Source organism: Aulonocara sp. 'chitande type north' Nkhata Bay, linkage group LG7 (genome assembly GCF_057382095.1).
Source record: "Aulonocara sp. 'chitande type north' Nkhata Bay isolate Kocher_YH1m ecotype deep benthic linkage group LG7, A_spYH_male_GT1.1, whole genome shotgun sequence".
Lineage (NCBI taxonomy): Eukaryota > Metazoa > Chordata > Actinopteri > Cichliformes > Cichlidae > Aulonocara > Aulonocara sp. 'chitande type north' Nkhata Bay.
Window position 1 is genome coordinate 31747675 of NC_141350.1, and position 26564 is coordinate 31774238.

Genomic DNA, 26564 nt, shown 5'->3' on the forward strand with positions numbered 1-26564 from the left:
GCGTTGTTTTTATGATGCACTAAGTTTAACAGTTAATTACCAAAAAGCTCAGTTTTACCTGATGTACTTTTTTTAGGCTTCAAACATGACCAAAGCTTTTATACTTGCAGGGCGCTGGTACGTCTGCATTGCACTGCTGTTGTGACTCAAACTGAGTATCAGATAGGGTCTATTTTTTATTTTAAGGCACCTTGTGAAGCTAATATTTATTTGTAAATTGAGTATTTTAGGGTTTTAAACTGTTGAAGAAAATAATGAAAATTCTGCTGTTCAAATAAACGCAGTTTTTATTTTTATAATTCATAAGTCAGAGAACAGTTAAGTGGTTAAATTGCTGCTTTGGTTGTTTGTTGTGTTTTGTTGACAGAAAATAAGCTTTTTAAAGAATACCAAGTCACTAGAAGGGTAGCTGGTAACCTGTCGGATCCTGTAACAGGGTAAAACAATAAATGCTGAAGCAGATGAAATCTAAATCCTCGGTTTCTGAATAGCATCTTAAGTGTAGCACACTCTGTTTTGCCTCTGTGCTGCATGTATGAGTTATAATACTCCAGTGCATTGTCTTTTGAAATAATCCATATATGCAATACAGACACGCAAAGGTCTGATATCTTGGGTGTAGAATCCTCAGAGCTGAAAACAAACTCCCCTAAAGATCATCCAGGCAGCAGAAACAATATAAATGCAGAGCAGCTTGTAGGAAATGGACAGAGGCTCTTTGTGTGTGTGTTTGTGTATGCGTGTGTGCGTGCACAGGTATCATCTGTCGCAGGACAGACTGCAGTGTAATTTTCAGCACTTATTCAGATTGTTTTCCTGCTCTTCTTCTGTGGTGTCTGACTCTATTATTTAGCCCACCCGTCTATTTTCAGCAGAGAGTGACGCTTTACTGCGCAGCGTCGGCTCAGTTTTTTTGGCTGGGTCACCGAGCGGGAACAAATCCGCCCTTCACACCCTGAAATCTCATCTCACAGAGTCAAGAGGAGGTGTGTTAAAACTCCTCCGTTTTGCACTGTGCTTCTTTTTCCCCTCTGATCTTTCTTTTGCTTTCCCTCTCAGTCTTGTTTTTCCTTCTCCGTTTCTTGCTTCTTCCCTTCTTCTCCTTTCATCCTCTCCCTTTTCTTTATTATCTGTATTTTCTTACTACCTTCTACCATCTTGAATTTTCTTTTCCCATTTTCATATTATTGCATCTGTATTACTTCTTCTTCTTCTTTTATTTCACTATCCTTGTTTTCATTCCCCCTTTTTTCTACAGCATTTCCTCCATTTTCTCCTTGATTGTCTGTCTTTCTCTTGCTTCCCTCTTTCATTTCATTGCACCATAAAGTGTGAAATGTGCGCTTGCAAAGTCAGTGAAGCTTTATTGACAAGTGTGGATGGACAAAAGCATTTAAAGACTCTGTGGGGAGTCGCGACCTCTGACCGCGGGGATAAATTGGATTTCTCTCAGCTTATGACGGAGGAATGGCGAGGAGAGGAGTTGTGACATTTGATGGTATCAGTTTAGTTTCACATGAGTAGCTTTCAGGAGTTGTTGAGAGATGACATCTTTCCATAATTACCCTTCACACATAGGTACAGTATATAGGTCACTGCACTTTTATTGTTGAAGTGGTGATATGAACACACCATCCATCTAAACTGTGAGTGTGTGTGTTTGTCTAGGTGTGCGTGAGTGTGTGTGTGTGTGCGCGCGCTTATCTTTGCAAGGAATAATTCGAGTTTTAGAGGCATCTGTAGAACATTTTGGATGATCCTCTCTTCAGGACCGACAGTCAAATGGCTGCTCAATAGTTAAGACTTGGTTTTATCGTTAAGTAATGGCTGGGTTATGGACTCTCAGATAGCTGGTCTGAAATCAAATGTGTTTAATGTCCTTCCGATGACAGACAGAGTGGGAAACTGTTTCTGACAGTTTCTGCAGGGAGACACTGAGACTGTTGTTTGGTTTCACACAGACCATAAATCCTCTTTTAGAAGTGGGTTAGCGGTACGATTAAGGTTGGGCTAACCTCTTAACATCCACTTAGATATAGGGGTAAGGTGACATTTTCACCTCATGTTGAACCAGCAGTTTCATAAACTTTTCAAATAAAGCCTCTTACATGCATTTTGGTTTTACAGTTCTTTTTTGCCACACAGGTAAAGGTTCAGGGAGTAGATATGGACCCAGTTCTAATGCCACTGCTCATTCCACACAGCCAAACACTTGGAGGATGTTAAGTGGTTAAACCATAGACTGAAAAGATAGATGTACCTTAGAAGTGTGGCTCTTTAGTTCCCTTGGTCTGTAACCTCTTTCCTGATGAGTTCTAGGTCTCAAATGGTAGTTTCAGGGCTTTCTAATACCAGCTGAGGCTCTTTAACCTCATGAGTTAAAATGAGTGTTAGACTTAAAACCTTTTTTGGTGGAGATCGTGAGTGAATTTTGTTTTGAGTTCAAAACCACGTCTCAGAAACTTGATGATAATGTTCATTTTGTAAATCATGGTCCAAATTAGAATTAAACAATAAACTAATAAAACATGGTATGCTTTAATATGGGGTGGGATAGTTGTACAGGTTAGCACTGTTGAATTAGAGCAAGAGGTCCTGGACTTAAATCCAGTCTGGGCCTTTCTCTGTGGAGTTAGCGTGTTGTCTAAATGCTTGCTTGGGATCACAGTGGAAGACATGCCGCTCCTTTTTAAGGCATACCATCTCGTTTCGGTTAGATTAATTGGTAATCCTAAATTAGTCATTGGTGTGATTGTGATTGTGAATGGTTGCAGGTCTGAGGGTGGACCCTACCTGAATATGCTATATTCACCCACAATCATTATACAGTGGGGCAAAAAAGTATTTAGTCAGCCACCGATTGTGCAAGTTCCCCCACTTAAAATGATGACAGAGGTCAGTAATTTGCACCAGAGGTACACTTCAACTGTGAGAGACAGAATGTGAAAAAAAAATCCATGAATCCACATGGTAGGATTTGTAAAGAATTTATTCGTAATTCAGGGTGGAAAATAAGTATTTGGTCAATAACAAAAATACAACGCAATACTTTGTAACATAACCTTTGTTGGCAATAACAGAGGTCAAACGTTTACTATAGGTCTTTACCAGGTTTGCACACACAGTAGCTGGTATTTTGGCCTATTCCTCCATGCAGATCTTCTCGAGAGCAGTGATGTTTTGGGGCTGTCGCCGAGCAACATGGACTTTCAACTCCCACCACAGATTTTCTATGGGGTTGAGGTCTGGAGACTGGCTAGGCCACTCCAGGACTTTCAAATGCTTCTTACAGAGCCACTCCTTTGTTGCCCGGGCGGTGTGTTTTGGATCATTGTCATGTTGGAAGACCCAGCCTCGTTTCATCTTCAAAGTTCTCACTAATGGAAGGAGGTTTTGGCTCAAAATCTCACGATACATGGCCCCATTCATTCTGTCCTTAACACGGATCAGTCGTCCTGTCCCCTTGGCAGAAAAACAGCCCCATAGCGTGATGTTTCCACCCCCATGCTTCACAGTAGGTATGGTGTTCTTGGGATGCAACTCAGTATTCTTCTTCCTCCAAACACGACGAGTTGAGTTTATACCAAAAAGTTCTACTTTGGTTTCATCTGACCACATGACATTCTCCCAATCCTCTGCTGTATCATCCATGTGCTCTCTGGCAAACTTCAGACGGGCCTGGACATGCACTGGCTTCAGCAGCGGAACACGTCTGGCACTGCGGGATTTGATTCCCTGCCGTTGTAGTGTGTTACTGATGGTGACCTTTGTTACTTTGGTCCCAGCTCTCTGCAGGTCATTCACCAGGTCCCCCCGTGTGGTTCTGGGATCTTTGCTCACCGTTCTCATGATCATTTTGACCCCACGGGATGAGATCTTGCGTGGAGCCCCAGATCGAGGGAGATTATCAGTGGTCTTGTATGTCTTCCATTTTCTGATGATTGCTCCCAGTTGATTTTTTCACACCAAGCTGCTTGCCTATTGTAGATTCACTCTTCCCAGTCTGGTGCAGGTCTACAATACTTTTCCTGGTGTCCTTCGAAAGCTCTTTGGTCTTGGCCATGGCAGAGTTTGGAGTCTGACTGTTTGAGGCTGTGGACAGGTGTCTTTTATACAGATGATGAGTTCAAACAGGTGCCATTCATACAGGTAATGAGTGGGGGACAGAAAAGCTTCTTACAAAAGACGTTACAGGTCTGTGAGAGCCAGAGATTTTCCTTGTTTGAGGTGACCAAATACTTATTTTCCACCCTAATTTACGAATAAATTCTTTACAAATCCTACCATGTGAATTCATGGATTTTTTTTTCACATTCTGTCTCTCACAGTTGAAATGTGCCTCTGGTGCAAATTACTGACCTCTGTCATCATTTTAAGTGGGGGAACTTGCACAATCGGTGGCTGACTAAATACTTTTTTGCCCCACTGTAGGTACAACACATACTCTACCTCCAGTGAGGTCTAAGTCATGTGATGACCCCAAACTCTAGTCCAGCCCTAGCTCCAACTCTAAGTTTTGGAGCAAACCAAAATGACTTTGTTGAACCAAAAATAATAATTGTTTGTGATACTTGTAAGTTTAATTGATTATTTTCTTTGTAACCTGATTGGCTATACTTGGGAGAACATAGGGTCATGCTATGATAACTTAGACCTCGCAGGTTAAAAATAATCCAGTATGGGTTATTTTGATAACACAGTGCTGTGTCAAATGAGAAGAAATACACAACTGGGTTATTTTGATGCACCACGGTGATTTTAACAATCAACCAAAACATTTTTAATCCATCTTAAGACTATTAATAACGATGCACAGCCCAATGTGTAGATCATACATTTTAAGCAGTGTAAAAGTTTGTAGACCATAACATTATTTCTGCAGCTTTGTCACATTTGAACAGCTAAGGTGTGCTTTACATCGGGGAGTATGTCATGGTTTCATTTTTTCCTGTCTTGGAGGCAGACACTGTAGGACAGGAAAATATGCTTTTCATTTCTAATGGTATACTTTGAGGACATATTATTTTCTTTTCAGTATTTAACTAACTGAAATTAGTGCAGAGATGAAAAACAGCTGATAGTTGATGGATATACATAGTTTGTGTGTATGTATAAGCACCTACAGCATGCCTTGAAAAAGGTCCAGAACATATAGTAAAGTCACTTATCCATGCACAGATTCTGGTGTAGCCACTTAAAAATTGCTATTCTGAGCACCATTTGAATATGTTTGCTTTTCATTATTTTTATAGATACAGATAGATAGAAGACTGAATACAAAACAACCTGACTTCATAGTGTGATGGATTCCACAAGGTGGAAGTTTTATCCATGTTGTGGTCATCAAAAAACATCTTTTCTTCACACTAATTCTCCATATATCCTACTCTACTGCCTCTCAAGACACTGGGTTTGAGTCGAGGAATAGTGGAGGCCACTGAAATCTACAAATAATGTCCTGTTGGTGAGACAAGTTTGAGACTTTAGGTTTCTTTTTGACATGATGCCTTATAATTAGAAGATGGTAAATTATGGGACCCAAATGGTCACCAACAATACTCAAATGGACTCAAACCATAATTGGTTGTCAATAAGGGGCCAAAAGTGTGTACAAACAACTTTCCCAGCACTGTCCATGCCCATGATTTCATGCTGCTCACGCCAAATTCTGAGGCTACCATCTGTATCTATGTATTCCCAGTTTTTGGTGAGCCTGTACACACTGCAGATTAAAAATTGTTTTCTTGGATGAAAAGTGAAGTGGAAGCTTGCGCCTCAAGAAAAAGCTTCAAGAAAACTTTTGTATTCTACTGGTCATTACAGTTGTGCATATCTGAGATACCCTAACCTTTCCGTTTATTCCGGTGAGTCTAGGTACTCACCTTGCATGAATAAGCAGGTCTAAAGGTCAACCTGATAAATTGCTTTTTAATAAATAACACCATGTCCACAACCTTGGACTCAGGTTTGACGTCAAATAATTGTTGCTGTCCAAATGGTTTGCCTGAAAGTATCGTTATTGCGCAGGGTGGCTATTTTTGTCTAAGAATTATATAGAGACTTTGAACTTCCTGTTAAGTTACGGCATTGACTTTGGGACTCTCAATGACATGAGTTTAAACCTCACAGGCGGTCACCTCGTTATCCATTGAACTGGCCTTGTGACATAGAGCAATTGTCCTTTATTTTATTGCCTATCACAGCTGTTACTGGAGATTTTACTGAGATACATTAAAAGTATGAAGGGAGTTGGGAAAGGGAGGATGGAGCTGTTCAGAAAGTGTGCCTGAAACCTTGATAGTGACATGTAGAAACAGCAGCAATTATTTGACTGAATAAATCCGCAGAGGCACAGCAATATTCTGTGGTTGGTCAATTTGAATGTTAATCATAAGTACAGGTAGGCAGCCTGGAACAAATGGAGTGGTCTTCATGCTGACAGGTGAAAGTCTGAAGAGAAGAGATTAAACTGCTTCACTGCACTTGTCTAAGAGATTTAAGAAAATGACTAAAAATGAATGTTCCAGAACATGCCGTTCATTTTATTTGTATTTTTTAAAAACTTTACTTTTTGCTCAAAAAAGAAAACTTAGACATAATACGGAATATTTAAACCTCTCAAATGAGTTTCAGATAATACTGAATACTGTCAGTGACCAAGAATCTGAACAAGTAGATAGTAAAATGTGAGTAACCTGCACATCCAGAGGAGAGCAGTCATTCTTGATTTCATTCTCATCTTCATTTACTTTTCTTATAATCTGCAAGGTAACATATTTTCATACTGATCTGAGCATTTCATACTTGTACCACACAGAGCAAGAGTTACTGGTTTCCATTTCCATACCTCTCGAGATTGGATGTGTAGTAGATTTGTGGTTCAAAGATTTGCCACGTTCGATAAGGAGGAGATATTAATAATACAGGTGGAAATAACACTCATGGCATCTTTTTGAAGGGTGTCAGACTGAATGATTGTTTTCTTTGTTCCCTGATTGCCAAGACTGAGAAGAACGATTTAATAAAAACAAAAATGACAAATTTCCATTGCCTAGGGCTAGACTTGAGGTCTTTGTTAGCAATGACATAGACCTCAGAGGTTTAAGAAATACCCAGCTGCCAGTCAAAATGCTACAGACGTACAGACTTTGAAAAATGAACTGAATCTTAAGAAACCTCTACATGGCATTAGCAGCTGTCCCACCTTTGCTTTGATTATATTCATACAGTATAAAGGGTAGATTTCTGCTACAGTCAAGCAGTAGTTGTAATAGAAGGTTCAACATGAACAGTCAGCATGAACTCTTTGGTAATGGTACGTGAATCAGTGTTAATGGCCAAGAGTAAATCATCATTACAGTGGGATGCAAAAGTTTGGGCAACTTTGTTAATAGTCATTATTTCCCTGTATAAATCGTTGGTTGTTACAATAAAAAATGTCAGTTAAATATATCATATAGCAGACACACACAGTGATATTTGAGAAGTGAAATTAAGTTTATTGGATTTACAGAAAGTGTGCAATAATTAATTAAACAAAATCAGGCAGGTGCATAAATTTGGGCACTGTTGTCATTTTATTGATTCCAAAACCTTTGAACTAATTATTGGAACTCAAATCGGCTTGGTAAGCTCAGTGACCCCTGACCTACATACACAGGTGAATCCAATAATGAGAAAGAGTATTTAAGGGGGTCAGTTTCCCTCCTCATTTAATTTACTCTGAAGAGTAGCAACATGGGGGTCTCAAAACAACTCTCAAATGACCTGAAGACAAAGATTGTTCACCATCATGGTTTAGGGGAAGGATACAGAAAGCTGTCTCAGAGATTTAAGCTGTCTGTTTCCACAGTTAGGAACATGTTGAGAAAATGGAAGACCACAGGCTCAGTTAGGTTAAGGCTCGAAGTGGCTGACCAAGAAAAATCTCGGATAGACAGAAGCGACGAATGGTGAGAACAGTTAGAGTCAACCCACAGACCAGCACCAAAGACCTACAACATCATCTTGCAGCAGATGGAGTCGCTGTGCATCGTTCAACCATTCGGCGCACTTTACACAAGGAGATGCTGTATGTGAGAGTGATGCAGAGGAAGCCTTTTCTCCGCCCACAGCACAAACGGAGCTGCTTGAGGTTTGCTAAATGACATTTGGACAAGCCAGCTTCAATCTGGAATAAGTTGCTGTGGACTGATGAAACTAAAACTGAGCTATTTGGGCATAACAAAGGACATTATGCATGGAGGAAAAAGAGCACAGCATTCCAAGAAAAACACCTGCTACCTACAGTAAAATATGGTGGTGGTTCCATGATGCTGTGGGGCTGTGTGGCCAGTGCAGGGACTGGGAATCTTTTCAAAGTTGAGGGACACATAGATTCCACTCAGTATCAGCAGATTCTGGAGACCAATGTCCAGGAATCAGTGACAAAGCTGAAGCTGCGGCGGGGCTGGATCTTTCAACAAGACAACGACCCAAAACACTGCTCAAAATCCACTAAGGCATTCATGCAGAGGAACAAGTACAACATTCTGCAATGGCCATCTCAGTCCCCAGACCTGAATATTATTGAAAATCTGTGGTGTGAGTTAAAGAGAGCTGTCCATGCTCAGAAGCCATCAAACCTGAATGAACTAGAGATGTTTTGTAAAGAGGAATGGTCCAAAATACCATCAACCACAATCCCGACTCTCATTGGAACCTACAGGAAGCGTTTAGAGGCTGTGATTTCTGCAAAAGGCAGATCTACTAAATATTGATTTCATTTCTTTTTTTGTGGTGCCCAAATTTATGCACCTGCCTGATTTTGTTTTAAAAATTATTGCACACTTTCTGTAAATCCAATAAACTTCATTTCACTTCTCAAATATCACTGTGTGTGTGTCGTATGATATATCTAATAGGGGTGCAACGATACAAAAAATTCACGGTTCGATTCGGCTGATACTTTGGTGTCACGGTTCGGTATTTTTTCGATACAAAAAAAAGTTCATGCCTTTTTAATTTGTCATTTATTAAAATTATAAATATATATTTTAACTCAAAAGTACCCTTTTTAAATTTAATGTTGCTGAAACAACAAAATAATAAAAAAAAATCTATCTGATTGAGAAATCACTCATCTTTGGAAAAGAGTGTTTATTGCAGAGAAATGGTTCATATTCATAAGAATTCAATTCATTCATTCATTCATAACACATTCATAAGAATTCAGATTTGTTTTCATCTTCTGAGAACTGAACTGAACATTGTGAGAAGAGTAGGAACTTTAAAGCAGAGGCGGAGGCAGACATTTGAAACACCCGGGGCTTAGCCCTAAAGGGTAGTATGAATGTGGGATTTTTTTTATTTTTTCTTTGGGGGGGGGGGGGGGGGGGGGGGTAGAAATGACTGAAAGATTAATTGGCTCTGTTTTGAGTTTTGTTCAAAAAAGAATGACTTCATATAGGGAAAAATATATATCACATGTGCAGGACACCTTAAACTAGTTTTTTAATTAAGCAGCAAGGCAGAACAAAGTCGGGGCTGTATCAAGACACAGGGACTAAACCCCAATTCAACCAGACCCAGAACTGATCCTGAATTAAAACAGGACTACAACAGTTCAATATCAGGACTACTTGGGATTTAACCAAGACAGAACCACAATCAGAACTAGATGATAGTAGCACTAAAAATCATCATAGACCTGCACTACACTTATTTATTTAATTCTACCAAAGTACAATATTTAGATTGAGAAAAGTTTATATAATTATTTAGCCTTGTTGTGCAAACAAGCCTGCAAAACTTAATAAATGTAGTATTTGAAAAATAGCAAACCTAAAAAGAAACACTAGGTACGAGATACATAAGTACCTATGATACCATGATACTTTTGGTAAACAACCATTTGACTAACATGTGTGTCTCACCTGCTCTTGTTCCACCTCTGTTCTGTCCTCATTCTCCATCTCCCTCTCTGCTCCTCTCTCTCCCTCTCTCTCCCTCTTTGTGCTGACAATCATCAAATATACAGTTGAAACCAGATATTTACATACTCTTCAGATCAAAACACAAACACTTTTTTAATTGTAACATCAAATCAGACTAAATTTTTTTTTTTAGATTAATAAATATAAAAAACATATTTGTTAACTTTAAGAGTAAAGAGAGAAACTATCTGTATTTCTTAATTGCAAATGGCACCAAATTGTATTCAAACTGAGCCACACTTATGGAGCTCCATAGTTCTTTTCCTGGTGTTTTGGTTGACATCTCTTGATTTTCCCATGTCAAAGAAACAGGCTCTGTGTTTTGCCTTATATGCATCCACAGCTGTGCCACCAAGTTACTCACATGGACTCTACTAACCTATCAGAAGCTTCTTCAGCTCAGAATGGAATCGTCTGGAGTTTTCTTATTAATTAACAATAAACTTAGTGTACATGTACTCCTAAATTTGATGAAAGTGATAAAAATAGACAGATCCCTCTCTCTTTATTCTGACATTTAACTAATTCAAAAGATATTTCAATATTTATCTAAAACAAAAGTTTACTCTAAATTGATGTTGTACAGTAAAAATGTTTTATGTTTTCTCCCTAAAGTGTATGTAAATATCTGGTTACAAATGTGAATATCCTGCTGTGTACTGAAATTCCTCTTGTTTTGCATAGAAATATACTGAACAACATACAAAGCATAATATATAAAATAACATTTACCTGAGTTTTTTCTTTGAAAGAAGCCTCTAATGTCCATTCTTATATTTCAGTAGGCTACATAACTGAAACCGATTTAGTCGGGGAGGGTACGAACTGAAAATATGAAATAAACACACGTAAGCTAAGACTCTCTAAAAAAAATAGCATTTGTTTGGCTTTTCATTTCGCCATTTGTTGATTCACTTGAAGAGCAAGTAACGTAATATTGGTCAAGTGATCAGTTTGATATCAATCTTTCGTGATGCACCGTCATATTTACATTATTTGTACGCTACGAATGATTGTCTTTGGTACCTGGTCAAACTTTAGCTCTCCTTAGTATGGCTGGCTCCGTTTCTCCAACAGCGCACTCACAGGCAGCAGCTGCCCCGCCCCCTCGCTCAGTTGCTTAGTGCCTGAGCTCTGATCATACCAATATCAGGGGGGATTCACGCACAGTCGTAAATTCCCATAGTGTGCACTATGTGCTTCGAATATTGTGTGTACTTTTTGTTTTATACAGTTGTCAGCCAGGCATCTAACTATGAAAAATTACACTCCAAAAGACCCCGGGCTTCTGACAAAACAACCGGGGCTTAAGCCCAGTAAGCCACCCCCACGCTCCGCCCCTGCTTTAAAGGATCATTTTCACATAAAATTAATATACCATGTGTGTTTTAATGTCATGGCATTAAAACAGTGTTAACATTCAGATGACTGATATCTGTTTGATATCTGATTGATAACTAAGCTCTTCAGATGCTCTGCTGCTTTTTCTTCTTGGCTGAGATCTTCTTTACCACTCTTCTTCCTTCTTTTCTTCCTTTTTGTCTCTTCCACGTCTTTTCCGTTCCTTATCTGCTCATCTCATCTGTCCTTTGCTCTTTTTGTTGTTTTTTTTCTTTGCTCTGTCTCCTTTGCTCGCCTCCCGCACCTCCCCTCCACCTCCCCCCCCCGTCGTCCCCCATCCTTTTCCCTGCTTCTCCTTTCCTTTGCTTTCCCCTCCCTTCCCTGGATGAACTGTTAACAGAGCCCACGCCCACTCAGAATCTACCTTCCTTCACACCTCCTCCTCTTCCCCGCCCTTCTCCTGCTCCTTCTGGCACCCCTTTGACTTACTCCTCCTCCTCTGATCCCCCACCAGTGTCCCCCAGCCCAGGCGTTGCCCTCCCCTCTGCCCCCCGCGACCTGGTCCCTGTCCTAGTGTCCAGCCGATTTGTCCGACTCAGCTGGCGCCCCCCAGAGGAGACCGGAGGAGCTGTTCAAACCTACGGTGTTTATTACTCCCAGGATGGAATCGATAGGTAAGATAAGCCTGATTTTCTTTTTTCTTTATTTCTTTCTTTCTAAAAAATGTGTCTTTGTTTGCTCTGACACGGTCGGTGAATCTGCATTATTTTTGTAGTTAAAAGCACAACAGATAAACTGGCTGTATGCATGCGCAGGACTGCTTTGAAGTGAAGCACTGGAAAAAAAATTTAATCTTTACCCCTTTATGGAATAGAATAATATAGTCCTTTAGTGTCCTTGTGCATGTACAACAAAATTGTAGAAATGGAGGACCTATTGTTTCACTTCATCCAGAGGGAAGTGGTAATATGGACAATTACAGGAAAAAATTTCATTTTATTAAAAATTTGACAGGTGCCCGCAGTAGGCCATCAGTAACAACGATTAACAATAATTAAAAAAAAAAAATAAGCAGCTTTTTAAAGTTGTGTTTAAATGTTTGTCACATAAGTGCCACCCCATGGGGATAAACAATTAAGACAACGGGAGGTTGGCCGTTATAGGGCCTTGGTGAGTAAATTCCCATAGACAACCATGTTAAAATGGCCAAATTTACAGAAGAAAAGGTTGAGAGAAAAGGTTCAAAGTCTGATTTTCAATAATTTTGGGTTACTTTCCCCTTTAAACCAACTGTAGTTGGTATTTTTTTATAACTCTGGATATGGTAAATTATTGCATTTGTCTTAGAATGTAGTTTTAATTGGCTCTCTGACCAATTACATCTTGTGCTGTGCCACTAATTGTAGTAACAGACTGTATTACCGTATTTTTCGGACCATAAGGCGCACAGGATTATAAGGCGCACTGTTGACAAACAGGTCGGTTTTCATACATAAGGCGCACTGGATAATAAAGAACGTTAAACGAAACAAAACAGCCAGATAAGTCAAACTTTACTCAACTCATTCCTCTTGCGTCCTCTACTTACGTACCATTGATTCATTAATGTTGAATTCTCTGGTAGCTGCTCTATAAACACTGGAACAACAGTATATGTTGTTCCAGCTATGTAACTTTGCACTGTCCACTTTCTGCTGTAACAAAACAAATTTCCCATGTGTGGGATTAATAAAGTTTATCTTATCTTACATTAATAACTGCGATTGCATTTGTCAAAAAAAAAAACATCGGGAAAAAAGTTAACGTTCATTCTCCAGGTTCACTGTGTTATGCTTTGGTATGCTAACATAGCTGTGTCGCTAGCAATCACTAGTACAGCTGTCATGAATCGTTGTGCGGCAGGCAGGAGTTGGACCCAAAATGCAGGACTCAGGCACGAGGTTTAAACACAAAGAACTCAGCTTTATTCGCTGGCAGGAGAAAGTCATACAAAGCAAACTAAACTAGAAACTCACAAACTAAACTCACAGTGAGACACAGGGCGATCCACACAGAATGCGGGACGACGCGACACTGACTCAGAGAAAGACAGGGTTTAAATACACTAGGAAGTAACGAGGGGAATGAGACACAGAAGGAGGGCACAGCTGGGAGAAATCAGGACTGACGAGACAAGCAAAGCAGGACACATTTACATAAGACACGGACCATCAAAGTAAAACAGGAAGTATCACACAGAGACGCAAACTTGACACAGTGGAGACAGCAACTAAGAAACACAGAGACATAAACCATAAGGCAGAGGACTCTAAGAACCGAAAGACACAGAGGGGAACTCAAACATGCAGACACAGACTACACAGAACAGAGGGGACACAGAGAAACATGAAGGGCAAGGGATCGAAACTAGAAACCATAGAATAACTCACACAAGTACAATAATACAAACATCACAAGGAACTAAAAACGCTGGGTCAGGAGACCCAGGACCGTGACAACAGCATTATATATCATCTAGCCTAACCTAACTTCAGTAACCCTACAAACGTCACTATTGTGTAGTTTTCTGTCTTCATTCATGTTGGAAGTGATAGCAGAGCTGTACGTTTTATTTTTTTCCAGCAGTCTCTTAGTCAGAACATGATATATCATGCTTAGGTAACTAGTGAAACCAGCAAGCTAACTTCCTGCTAACTTCCTGCTAACTTCTAATTTCGTTAAATTTTATAAATTCTGTTTTCATGGATGCCTGGATGTTAAACTTAATTGTTACACCTAGTAAAGCAGAAACACTGATCATTTTATTAAAGATGAAAGAATTTACACAGTGTTAGTTTGGGACATGATGCGGACGGAGTTTTGGACCCAGATTACTCTGAGCTGCGAGGCTCATGACTACGGTAGCCAAAACACTCAGACAATCCATTAAGCGGTATGGCTTCGTAGCTTAGCAAAGTACTACTGAAACATTTTTTGACAGATTTTTTAGCGCAGTGTACCACATAAAATCGGTTCGAGGTCAGTAAACACAGCCAGAATTCATAGATAAGGCGCACCAGATTATAAGGTGCACTGTCGATTTTTTGGGGGGGAGAAAATGAAAGGATTTTAAGTGCGCCTTATAGTGCGGAAAATACGGTAATAGTAAATGTCTACGAAGGCTGCCAACAGCACTTAAACCTGGTCCTAACTAAGCCTGGTCATTTTTTTATCAGTGCTCATATAAATGAATTGTGTTGACTGTAATAGGGTAGAAGCAGCTAGGGAGAATCAATAGCAATTTAATCAATGTTCACATAGGAAAATAAGAAAATCAACAGCTATACAGACACTATGAGAAAACAATAAAAATCAACTGATTAATTGTTCTAATTAGAGAAACCTTCAATCATAAAGTGAAAAAAACATCTCTCAAGCAATGCTAATATTATAATATGTATTATCTCCTATCTCTCACACAACCATAAGGTCTCATTCAGCTCCTCTAGCTGAAAGACACCCAACTTTGGCTTTATAGTTACAAGCTCTATAGACACAGACACAATCCTGCACCTAACTAGACGTAGGATTTGGGGTTTGGGTGATAGTAGCAAGAAAAACAAGGTGGAAATCCTTGACGCAATTTCCCAGATCCCAATGTTTTTCCTAGAATATTTTACTTATTGTTATTTAAACAAAAGGAGAATTTTAAAAAGAGAAGCATGAGAGATGAACCCCTTTCTGATTATTTCTTTGAAAATGGATTAACTGGATAACTATTAAAGTATACATTTTAATTCTTTATTTGCATATATATGTTTAAAAAATCTTCATTTGCAAAGTTACAAGAGCCATAAATGCTTAGTTCAGGTGGGGAAACGATGTAATCACAGTATTGTAAGATGGTGAAAAATATCTCCTCGCCTAAAGAACGGTCAAGGTGATAAAGGACTGAAGAAAGAGAATCATTGCATAAGCAAAACGATTTGGTGACCCCATATGTGACAGAAAAGCTGAGATGCGCTTTTTTAAAACACTGAACATTTCTGTGGCTTTCAAACCCCAAAATGCACAACGCCAAAAATTTTAATATATGTAATATAATGGGTAAAAGAATGCAAATTGTAACCACCATATAATGCTGTGATTGCAGGCAACCTCTAACTCTCTATGAATAGTACTCATAACCACTATTCACTGGTCATGACAGTTTACGTTAGGGCTGTTCGATATAGCGATATATATCGGATGACGATATGAAAACGTCAATCGTTTCATATTACCCTATCGTTTGTTTCGTGGTGTCGCAAAATAAATTGTTTACTGCAATATTTTTTCATCGTCTTGATGGTTTGGTTATGAAAAGTCTGACATGGACTAAAATTATGCAAGAAACCATCCCCACCTCAGACTCAAACACCGCAAACCTCTTCTACCACCTACGCAAGAGTCACGTAAAAGAGTATGGAGAGAGTTTATGGATGAGAAGCAAAAAAAGAGACATCAGGTGCTCAAAATAAACCTTAGACTCATGCTTTTCCCCGCAGCACACCGTGTAATAAATACTGACAAAGAAAATGGCACAAACTTACAAACTTATATCTAAAAATATTCAGTTTCATGCATTGGTCAAAGAACTGGACTCCAGGTACACAACGCCAAGCTGAAAACATTTCACGCAACTCGAGTTTCCCTATATTCCCAGAATTTACAGAAAGTGTAAAATTTTTGTGATATATATCGTTGTCAGGATGATAAATGTCTTATATTGGGATATGAGATTTTGGTCATATCGCACAGCCCTAGTTTGCATATTAATAATCGTGAAACGTAGCACATGGCTATTGTTAGTCAGTGGTGTTAGTTTCAGTTATTGGTCTTATCTTTGGTAAGATGCCATGTCATTATAAAGTAATTGCCAAGACATTTCACACAAATCCTGAAGTCATGTCTTGTGGCTCCAAATGAACTATCTGCAGATTGGTAGAGCTGCGTGGGCACATCCTCTGGCAACCAGGATGTGCCCACGCACATTAATATCTGTATAAAGTCTCTATATTATCCAATAAGAAGTGGATGAGGTATTTTTGCCTGGAACAAACTGGCCAGCAGTGACATTGTTTTACAGAGACTTGCTGCTTACTCGGCTGAAAAAGATAGACGAACTCAAGTTGTTGACTCAAAGGCATCTGCAACCAAGATCCTGATTTAGCAGTTGTTAGCTTATAAAGGGATAAAAGTCTGATGGTACAGAGTTTTATACTAACAGTGTGTAAAAGACAACAGTGCATTTCTTAGATCACGGCTCTGGTGCACACAGCAGCTCAAAGCACTGAGTAGAAAAAGCTCTGGGTGACACATTGGTGACTCCCCTGCTGGTGTTAAATGGTTACCTCTGACAGTCGGGGCTCCAGCTGAAGGCTTTCACATCCAGGCTTTTAAGCTTTGTTACCTCAGAGACAATCTAGGCCTGCAGAGCTCTGGGCCTCTGAACGGTAGGCTGGACAAAAGAGCCACTGAAGTTTGTGTCATGAAACGATTCGATAGAGAGATTCTGTCAGTCCTAATGACTTACAGAAGGAATAGAGGCAGAGGTTTTGTCAGTTCTAATGACTTTGAGAAAAATGCCGAGATGGGTTTTGTCAGTGCTAATAACTTGCAGAAAATGAGAGGGGAGGGAGACTGAGAGAGAAAACAATGAAAGATTACAAAAGAAGGGGAATTGGCTGGGGGGAAGGGTGAGAATGACTTTTTTTGTCAGCTGTAATGACTTCCTGGAAATATATTGACAGCAAAATAGAGAAATATCTGGGCAGATCAAGAAAGAAAATGGAAAAGAAAGAAGGCAGAAGGATAAAAAGATGTTTTGAGTAGACATCCATACGAGTCATCACACCTCTTTCCAGAGCAGGTCATACTGATTATTGTTATTTTCAGGATATGTTAGGGTTCTCATAATTACCATCATTTTACATGCCAATGATACCTACCGGTACTCCTTTCTCTTTTCTTTCTCTCTTAATGTTCCCCAGCAATAGCCGTTATTTTGGACTCAATTAGCAATAAAATTAGAACACGTCCTTATACATAGATGCTGTGAGACCAATAAGATGCACAGTTAAATGTAGCCTAAAGCCTTTGACAGGAACTACTATAGGTTTCACTTCAGTTAACCCACCTGACAGGTATTGAAACTTAATGTTAGTCATTATTAGTCTCTGGTTCTCTTCCACAGTGTGTCGTTTGCCCTGTATCCCTCCCCTCAACCCCAACCAGTCACGCCAGATGACTTCCAATACCTGAGCCTAGTTCTGCTTGAAGTTTCTTCCTGTTAAAAGGGAGTTTTTCCTTCCCACTGTTACCAACTACAGGGGTTCATTTGCTAGTTTGGGTTTCTCTCTAATACTGTGGGTCTTTATCTTACAATATAAAGCTCCTTGGGTCAAAGTAGTGGATCAACAAAGATGTCTCTATATCGTTTACTACATGCTTGTTGAAATAGCAAAATGGTGAAAAAATAATACAAAATAGTTTGAGTTGAGAGTTGAGATGATATAATTCTGATCTTCAAGTTGCAGTGGATGTAAATCCCTTTGACACATTTCTGGTATTTAATTGTACCAAGATAAGTACTAATACAAGACCTGACAAAAAGGGGTATTGGGATATCCCCTGGTATATCAAAAAAATTAAATATATATATATATATATATATATATATATATATAAAAAAAAAAAAAACACCCAGCACGCCCCTGCGGGCGGTTTATCCTTCAAGCTCGGGTCCTCTACCAGAGGCCTGGGAGCTTGAGGGTCCTGCGCAGTATCTTAGCTGTTCCCAGGACTGCGCTCTTCTGGACAGAGATCTCCGATGTTGTTCCCGGGATCTGCTGGAGCCACTCGCCTATCTTGGGAGTCACCGCACCTAGTGCTCCGATTACCACGGGGACCACCGTTACCTTCACCCTCCACATCCTCTCGAGCTCTTCTCTGAGCCCTTGGTATTTCTCCAGCTTCTCGTGTTCCTTCTTCCTGATATTGCTGTCATTCGGAACCGCTACATCGACCCCGGCGGAAGGGGCTACATGAATAGGATGAGGGACCTATATATATATATATATATATATATATATATATATATATATATATATTGGCATTGGTACATTGGCATTGTTAAAATGTCTTAATGTAATGAAGGACTGTCATTTATATTGTTGGGTTTAGTAGCTATTGCCATAACACCACACTTAAATAAGGAGATAGCATTTGGAGAAAATAGCATGTATTGTCACATTTAGACATAAATTTGTGGCTGCTGGACTACAGTGAGGAATGACATTTTTGTGCAGAATCCCAAAATGAAAGTAGGAAAACTGCTCTGTCTCAATGTTGGTAGTGGTAGCAGAGCGGAGACAGAAAATGGCCCATAGAGACTTTGGATGAGATGTCCCAGCTCACAAGGAGGGCTGCACATTAGATGGCTGGAAGGGCAGAGTGAGATATCACAGGAAACTTAGATGAACTAGGAGCTGATTGGCAGAGAACGCCGGCAGATAGATTATTGTACAATAGTGACAATGCAATTTTGAATGATGTGATTTTGACAGCATGGGGAAACTGAAGTGACTGAAAAGTACGCATATAACCAAGAGAAATGGAAACCACATATGAACAACAATTTCCATTTGATCTGAATAGGTCTTTTTGCTGTATACCCACACTATCTCACTTATAGTCTCAAAATAAGGAAGGAAATTCCTCCAATTACATTTGGAAAAGGCCCATCTGTTAACTGTAATAAAGTTGTATACAGCACTACCAATACTTTGCAAAGCTGCCGTCAAATCAAATACATAGTCTCTCTGTGTCTGAATAATGAAGCCTGTTCAAAAGTGCCTTAAGACGGGATTCTTTTTAATGGTCAACACTGGGTGAGTCCTCTGGCTGCAAAAAGAAGTTACATTGTTTAGCCTCTGTTTGTCTATGAGAAAATGAGCCTGTTTCACACTTCATGAATGCTTCAGTAAAGCAATTCATATTAGGTTTAAGGCAGGGGTCCCCAATCACAGTCTACGAGGGCTGGTGCCCCTGCATGTTTTAGATCTCACCCTGGGTCAACACACCTGAATCACATGATTAGTTCATTACCAGGCCTCTGGAGAACTTCAAGACATGTCGAGGAGGTAATTTATCCATTTAAATTAGCTGTGATGGATCAGGGACACGGTGGCACGGTGGTTAGCACTGTTGCCGCACAGCAAGAAGGTCCTGAGTTCAATTCCAACATCAGGCCGGGGTCTTTCTGTGTGGAGTTTGCATGTTCTCCCCGTGTTTGCGTGGGTTCCCTCCGGGTACTCCGGCTTCCTCCCACCGTCCAAAGACATGCAGCTTGTAGGGAAAGGTTAATTGGATAATCCAAATTGTCACTAGGTATGAATGTGAGTGCGAATGGTTGTCTGTCCCTGTGTGTTGGCCCTGCGACAGACTGGTGACCTGTCCAGGGTGTACCCTGCCTCTCGCCCTATGACAGCTGGGATAGGCTCCAGTGCCCCCCGCGACCCTGAAAAGGATAAGCGGAAGCGAATGGATGGATGGATGGATGGATCAGGGACACATCTAAAACCTGCCGGGACACCGGCCCTCGTGGACTGGAATTGGGGACCCCTGGTTTAAGGTCTCAGCTGTTTACTTCAGGTCTTATTTAATGCAAAATTATGTTCATTTATAAAACATCAGCATGGTGACGAGCGAAATGATCAGTTTGAGGCACAGAAACAGGATTTTGTAAATGTCAATGTCTATGGAAGCTTTTGTTGTTGTTTATACGCTGATCAAAAATTCCTCACTACTTAATCAGTGTATAGTATCAAGTCAGTTAAACTGCTGAATTATTGATCTGGTCCGTTATATAGTGGATGGGTTGTTAATCAGTTACAGCTTTGGTGTTATTAAAATTAACAACAGGTGCACTAGAGGGATAGCAATGCCTCAACCCCCAAAGTAGGAATGGTTTTGCTGGTGGAGGCCACTGACATTTTTCCCTTTTCATTTTTTATGACTGTTTTTTTTCACTAGTTTTTTTTTTGGCTATGGTCTAGGGCATGAGGTGACACCTGGAGCCTATGTTGCACTGGTAGTCTCCTCCAGGATTGCACATCAATATGTGCCAGTGACAGAAGGTTGGCTGTGCCTCCCAGCACAGTCTCCAGAGCATGGGGGATATTCAAGGAGATAAACAGTTACCCCAGGAGAGCTGGACAGGGCCATAGAAGGTCCTTAATCTATCAGCAGGACCAGTATCTGCTCTTTTATGCAAGGAGGAACTGGACGAGCACTGCCAGAGCTACAAAATGACCTCCAGCAGGCCACTGCTGTGAATGTCTCCAACCAGTCAATTAGAAACTGACTTCATGATGGTGACCCGAGGGCCTGACATCCTCTAGTGCAGTGTTTCCCAACCTTTTGGAGCCACAGCACATATTTCACATTAGAAAAATCACACGGCACACCACCAAACAAAAGTGTTACAAAAAGCATATTGATCATTTTTCCCCACGCACCAGGTGTAGCAGAATTGGCTCGGTTTGTCCGCAGTATACCTTTTTTGTTTTTTTCTAACCACTACTCATGCTAGGGCTTTCATCTGGGTCAAAACTTTCTCCGGGACCCAGGTCAGACTGACTGCTTTCTCTTTTCAAATATTTATCTATTGCTATTACACACTGCGTAGTCTCACAGCATGACTATTATGTAATTTCTTCTTCGTCTTCTTCTCTTTTACTGGCAGTTGGCAACCCATTTAATTAGAGCAAGTAATTGTACTGCCCTTTAGTGGAAGAGAATATAATTGTTCTGCCCGTTACTCATGCTGAGTACTAAACAGGTGGAACCAGATAATCTTCCATGGCACACCATTTGGGAAACTCTGCTCTAGTAGGCCTGATTGGCATTTCGAATAGCAGTATTGTCACATCCACCACTGGCACTAGGGATGGCACCAGTTCTGATATAAACGGTAGTAACCAGACCAAAAAGCAGCGCACATTTCGGTGCTTTTTTCCTGAGCTGTGATACACTTTAGATTCTAGCCAATCATTTTACGTTTCCGAGGATAGTAGGCGGGCCCAGGTACGTACGTTCTTTTAGAGCAGAGCTACAGATTAAAAATGCCCAAGGCGAAGCGGTCAAAAGTCTGGCTGTACTTCACATCAAAATATGCAAACTCAGCAGCCTGCAATAAGTGCTTTAAGCTGATACTGTGATACTGTCAAAGGAGGTAACACCTCAAATCCGATGAAACACCTGGCGATGCATAGCGTTTTTTTTAAAAGCCGAGAAATGGGCCGTATTTGATAGCTTGCTGCGAGACCTCACATCGAGCACATCTACTGCGGGTGGGTTGCCTGTTATCGGACCCGGAGTTAGCAACATCCCCCAAAAACACGAAGAGGAGAGTCCTGGCCCCTAGCCCTGCCAGTGTAGCAGAAATGATGATGGCAGCAGCAGCAGCCGTTCTTCTCTGCGTGAGTAGCTTAATGTTGTTCGTGTGTAATTTACATTGAGTAGGCTAACCACGTTATTACATTAATGCATGTAAGGTGAACTAGTAAACATCATCATAGCTACATGCGGCTGTCTTCTTGTTTGATGGCAGATGCTCCCTTCACCCTGGCCAAAAAGGCTAAAATGACCAAAGAAAAAGTGGAAAACAGCTAAACATGAGAGGTTTTTTGGACAAAGTTTGTGTTTTTTCCATTGTTTAAGCACTGCTTCCAGCCAAGAGTGATGCCATAAATCCCCTATAGCTGCAGAAAAGGCTAACATTGTTATCTTTTTACAAAAAAACAGCTGAACATGAGAGGTTTTTGGACCAATTTTGTGTTCTCCATTCTTTAAGCACCGTTTAAGCACCGGCACCGTTTCAAAAGTACCGGTTTGGCACCGGTATCGGATAAAACCTAAACGATACCCATCCCTAACTGGCACCATGTGTTTTTCACAGATGAGAGCAGTTTCACTCTGAGCACATGTGACAGACATGAAAGGGTCTGGAGAAACAGTCGAGAAGATGTAAGATGTGCCAGCAGTATGGGACAATAGGTGGTGAATTAATAATGCTATTTATAAATTTAGAAAGCCTGTTTAGTGCAGGTGGGGTTTTAGTGCCATGGTGGAATTTAGTCTCACTTGAGAGCGATGTTGTTGCTGCTAAACTGCAGCTATATTGCGACCCCAAGGCTGATGAGATTAGGGTGGAGCAGAAAATCTGGAGGGTAAGGAAAGGGAGAGATAAAAACAGAAAGAGGTGAGATCCTTAGAGAGCAGGAAAAAATGACCAAGAAAGGCCAGCAAGATGAGAAGGACTCAGTAAAGATGTAAGCAGAGGAAGAACTATTTTTTTCTCTCTCCGTGGGTTATTCCTGTTCGAGCCGACTTACTGCCCTCACACGGTGGCCTTTTCAAGGCCAAACAGAGTTCACTCTGTATCCAGCCTGCTGGTTACCTCCACATACAGCTTTGTGTCGCTGCCTTTTTACTCGGCAGCCTTGGAAAAAAAAAAAACATGGATTTATATACCCCGAGAACTCCACTCACCTTTTGTGTTTTCTTTAACCTTTGTGTGTCATTGCTGCTGCCGGTGATAGCGCTTGATTTGTGTCAATGTGTCAGATTGCCATGTAATTTACCGTGTACATCTGTGGTCTGCAGATGATAAATTCTGATAACCTCTTGACAAACTGCCCCCCCAAAAAATCACCTAAGGTCCTCGTTCAGATTGGCTGATATACTGCACATGGTGTAAGTTGTTTATTGAACAATTGTGGGAAGCTTAAAGAGGATAAGCGCAGCAAATGCTACATCCGTTTTAATCATAGTATGAGCAGGCCGCTTTGTCATTGAACCTGCCACATGCAACAATCCTATCTCAGTGGCAGTGTGTGGAATTACATGAAGATCTTGGTAAATGAACCTTTAGAATGGAATTCTCAAGTAAAACCCAAATATGGTGTAGTTAACCACGTGATGACCCTAAACACAGCCCTGAACACAACCCTGAGCAATCTGAATAAATAATAATAATGGATTGCATTCATATAGCGCTTTTTGAGACCCTCAAAGCGCTTTACAATTCCACTATTCATTCACTCTCGCATTCACACACTGGTGGAGGCAAGCTACAGTTGTAGCCACAGCTGCCCTGGGGCAGACTGATAGAAGCGAGGCTGCCATATCGCGCCATCGGCCCCTCTGGCCGATCAATTATATCAATATATAATTGATGTTTTTATTATATTGTCCTCAAAAGAAATGACAGTCAGTGAGCAAAGACAAAAACATTCTGACAAACTTTAAAGGTAGTAATATGTCCATTTTACCCTTTAGAGTTAGGGTTCATCCTTATCAAAAAGCAGTAAAGGCTCAACAACCAGTTAAAAAACAACCCTTATAAACTTAATGTCTTTAGAACACCAGTTAAATTGTTACACTCAGTCCAATTCACTTTACTCAAATAGCAAAACTATAGCTGTGGTGGAAAGTTAAAGGTTGGTGGTGGTTTGGTTTAGGAGGCTTATTGCTTTCCCCCATGCATTCTCCCAATTGCATTCATCATCAAGGTTGCTCATTTTGTCAAAAATCCCATCGTAATACACATGATTAGCCTCAATCTTGCCTCTGCCACATGGCCCTTAACGATAAAAGCTGAAGTGAAATGAACAAAGCCAATTCAACTACAATAACAGAATACTGCTTCTGCACCTGACAGGAGATGCTGCTGATAAGGTGTCCTTAAGAGTCAGTACCTGGACCCTGCTGTAAGACAAAAAGGTGGCTGAAAGGGGTTAGTTTTTCACATGATTGCTGTTGCTGAACTGCTTTATATCCACCCATATTAGCCAACAGCAGTACAAGAAGTAAATGAAATCAAGTAACAGTAACAGATTTTTATAACTTACCAGGAAGTCCTATTTTTTGTCGTCTGTCTGTGTATAAATGAAGTTGACTCATACAGCTCCAGCCACTGCCATTAAACTGGAGACCCCCATTTCTGATTATCAGCCAGAAGACTGAGATTTATGTACCATTTGTTTGTCTGTGGTTTTTCTTTTCTTTTCCATTTGCTGGTTAGATTTAAGCCCTAAACACTGCCTGTAGTTGTCTAACATGTTAGGTTTAACAACAATAACCTGACACATTAGTTTAATCCACATTTAAATGTGAGTCTAGTGCCATTTTTAACAGAGTTTATATGTGACAAGCAAGGAATGAGACGCGTTTGTGTCAGGCTTGTACAACAAACAAAAGAAGAAATGTGTTCTCACCTTTTGAACTGATTGATCCGTGGTTTTGTAATGAGAAGTGTGAAACAGCTAAGTGTTCTTTTCCTGTAATTTTAAAATACAGCCGAAATGCTTATAAATGAACATATTATATCTATTTTTTTAAATCTGCACACACACGGTGCAGTTTGTAGGAGTTATAAAGAACTACAGACACATTTTACTTGTGACTGCTCTGCATTTTGTACATATTGAGACAAATTTAAATCCTCTCTAGTATTTAAAAGACTAAGCTGCAGGATAGACAGTTTTCTAAACTACAGGTTTTATCCAGCTGCTGTAAAGGAAAAAAGGGAAGTATGGCATTATAGGTCAAGTTCAACTTGTCACCGTATGTAGCTGCTGACACCATGCTACGTCCAGTGGAATAAAAACTTACAAGTCACCACAAAGTCACTGTTATAAATTTGCAGACCTGAGTGGAATATGATGGAAATTGCCACAGAGAAAAGAAAAAACATATAATAGAGGCTGGAAAACTGCTTTTAACTTTGAGAGGTGGGTGTAAGACAATTCTCTGAAGGTTTTACTCACTCATTTGCAGTGTTTCACTGGGGAAAATATGATGTAAAACAGTATTGGAAATGGGTAGCTCAGGAAGAGACAATTTGACTGATTGTTGCATCCCGGCTAAAACTTAAAGCTAAAAGCAACTGAAACTGTGCCTCAGTGTTTTTTAATTTAGGGAAGTAGCAAAGATTTTGGGCCTGGAAAATGACTTTACAAGTGGATTGTTTGCCATTGAAAATTTCCCTCTAAAAGCAACAAGCTGACACTTTACGGTGTCTTACGTTAAGGTAGGCTAACAGAGCCCTGTTGCAAATCTACAGTTAACAGACATGAAGTTCATTTGTATTTGTCCCACAACTCTAAGCTATGACTGCGAGAGTCTTTCGTTATGTTAAACCTTCTTGAAATGAGCTGAACAGACATGGCCTGTAAATGGTAAATGGCCTGTATTTATATAGCGCTTTTCTAGTCCCTAAGGACCCCAAAGCGCTTTACATATCCAGTCATCCACCCATTCACACACACATTCACACACTGGTGATGGCAAGCTACATTGTAGCCACAGCCACCCTGGGGCGCACTGACAGAGGCGAGGCTGCCGGACACTGGCGCCACCGGGCCCTCTGACCACCACCAGTAGGCAACGGGTGAAGTGTCTTGCCCAAGGACACAACAACCAAGACTGTCCAAGCCGGGGCTTGAACCGGCAACCTTCCGATTACAAGGCGAACTCCCAACTCTTGAGCCACGATCGCCCCGACATGCACATTGAACTAATGATGAGCTTGTAATTGCACTGAATTCATTACTGCTTATTTAAAACCTTTCACACCATCCCCGGCTACAGTAATTTATTTACAGTACATATCTGAGCAGATCCCATTTCCCTTCTGTCTGAATTAAGGATGAGTTACAAAGCTCTTTTGTGCTTCTCAGTGGTGAAGTCAAGATTTGGCATGCAGTGAACATCAGTGCAGGGATGTTTTATCTGTTTTCATCAAAAGGAAGCAAAATCCTGCCAACATAAAGTTTCCTTTTATGTTTTATCTCCAGGAATATTTTCAGTATTCTTTATTTAAAAATGCAACAGCATGTTTTCCTTACAGTGAACTGAAGCCCCAGTGTGTGTGTGTGTGTGTGTGTGTGTGTTTGATGTTACTGTGGAAACATGCTAATCATTGCATCTGGGTTCGTCTCATCTGTGGTCTGGCGATTAGTTGAGAACTGCGAGGCTGCAGAGGTGCTGTAATCTGAGGATTAGCAGCAGACAGTGAGGGATTACACAGATTGCAGCTGATTACAGGGGAGATTATCTGTGCTGTTACAAAGTGGAGATGGACTGGGATTACCTCCCAGTTTACGTCTATTTAAATAAAACCCTAAATAAAAAAAAAAAGGATGTAGTTGTTATATGTAATTA

General features: G+C 40.4%; 1 protein-coding gene across 1 annotated transcript in view; it reads left to right on the top strand.

Annotated features, from left to right (window-relative positions):
• Positions 1-26564, top strand: part of dcc (DCC netrin 1 receptor) — a 375235-nt gene that overhangs the window by 215126 nt on the left and 133545 nt on the right. Inside the window, exon 8 of the mRNA XM_086300044.1 lies at positions 11716-11989. Coding sequence (XP_086156170.1) covers positions 11716-11989 — 274 coding nt within the window. The remainder of the gene's footprint in view (positions 1-11715; positions 11990-26564) is intronic.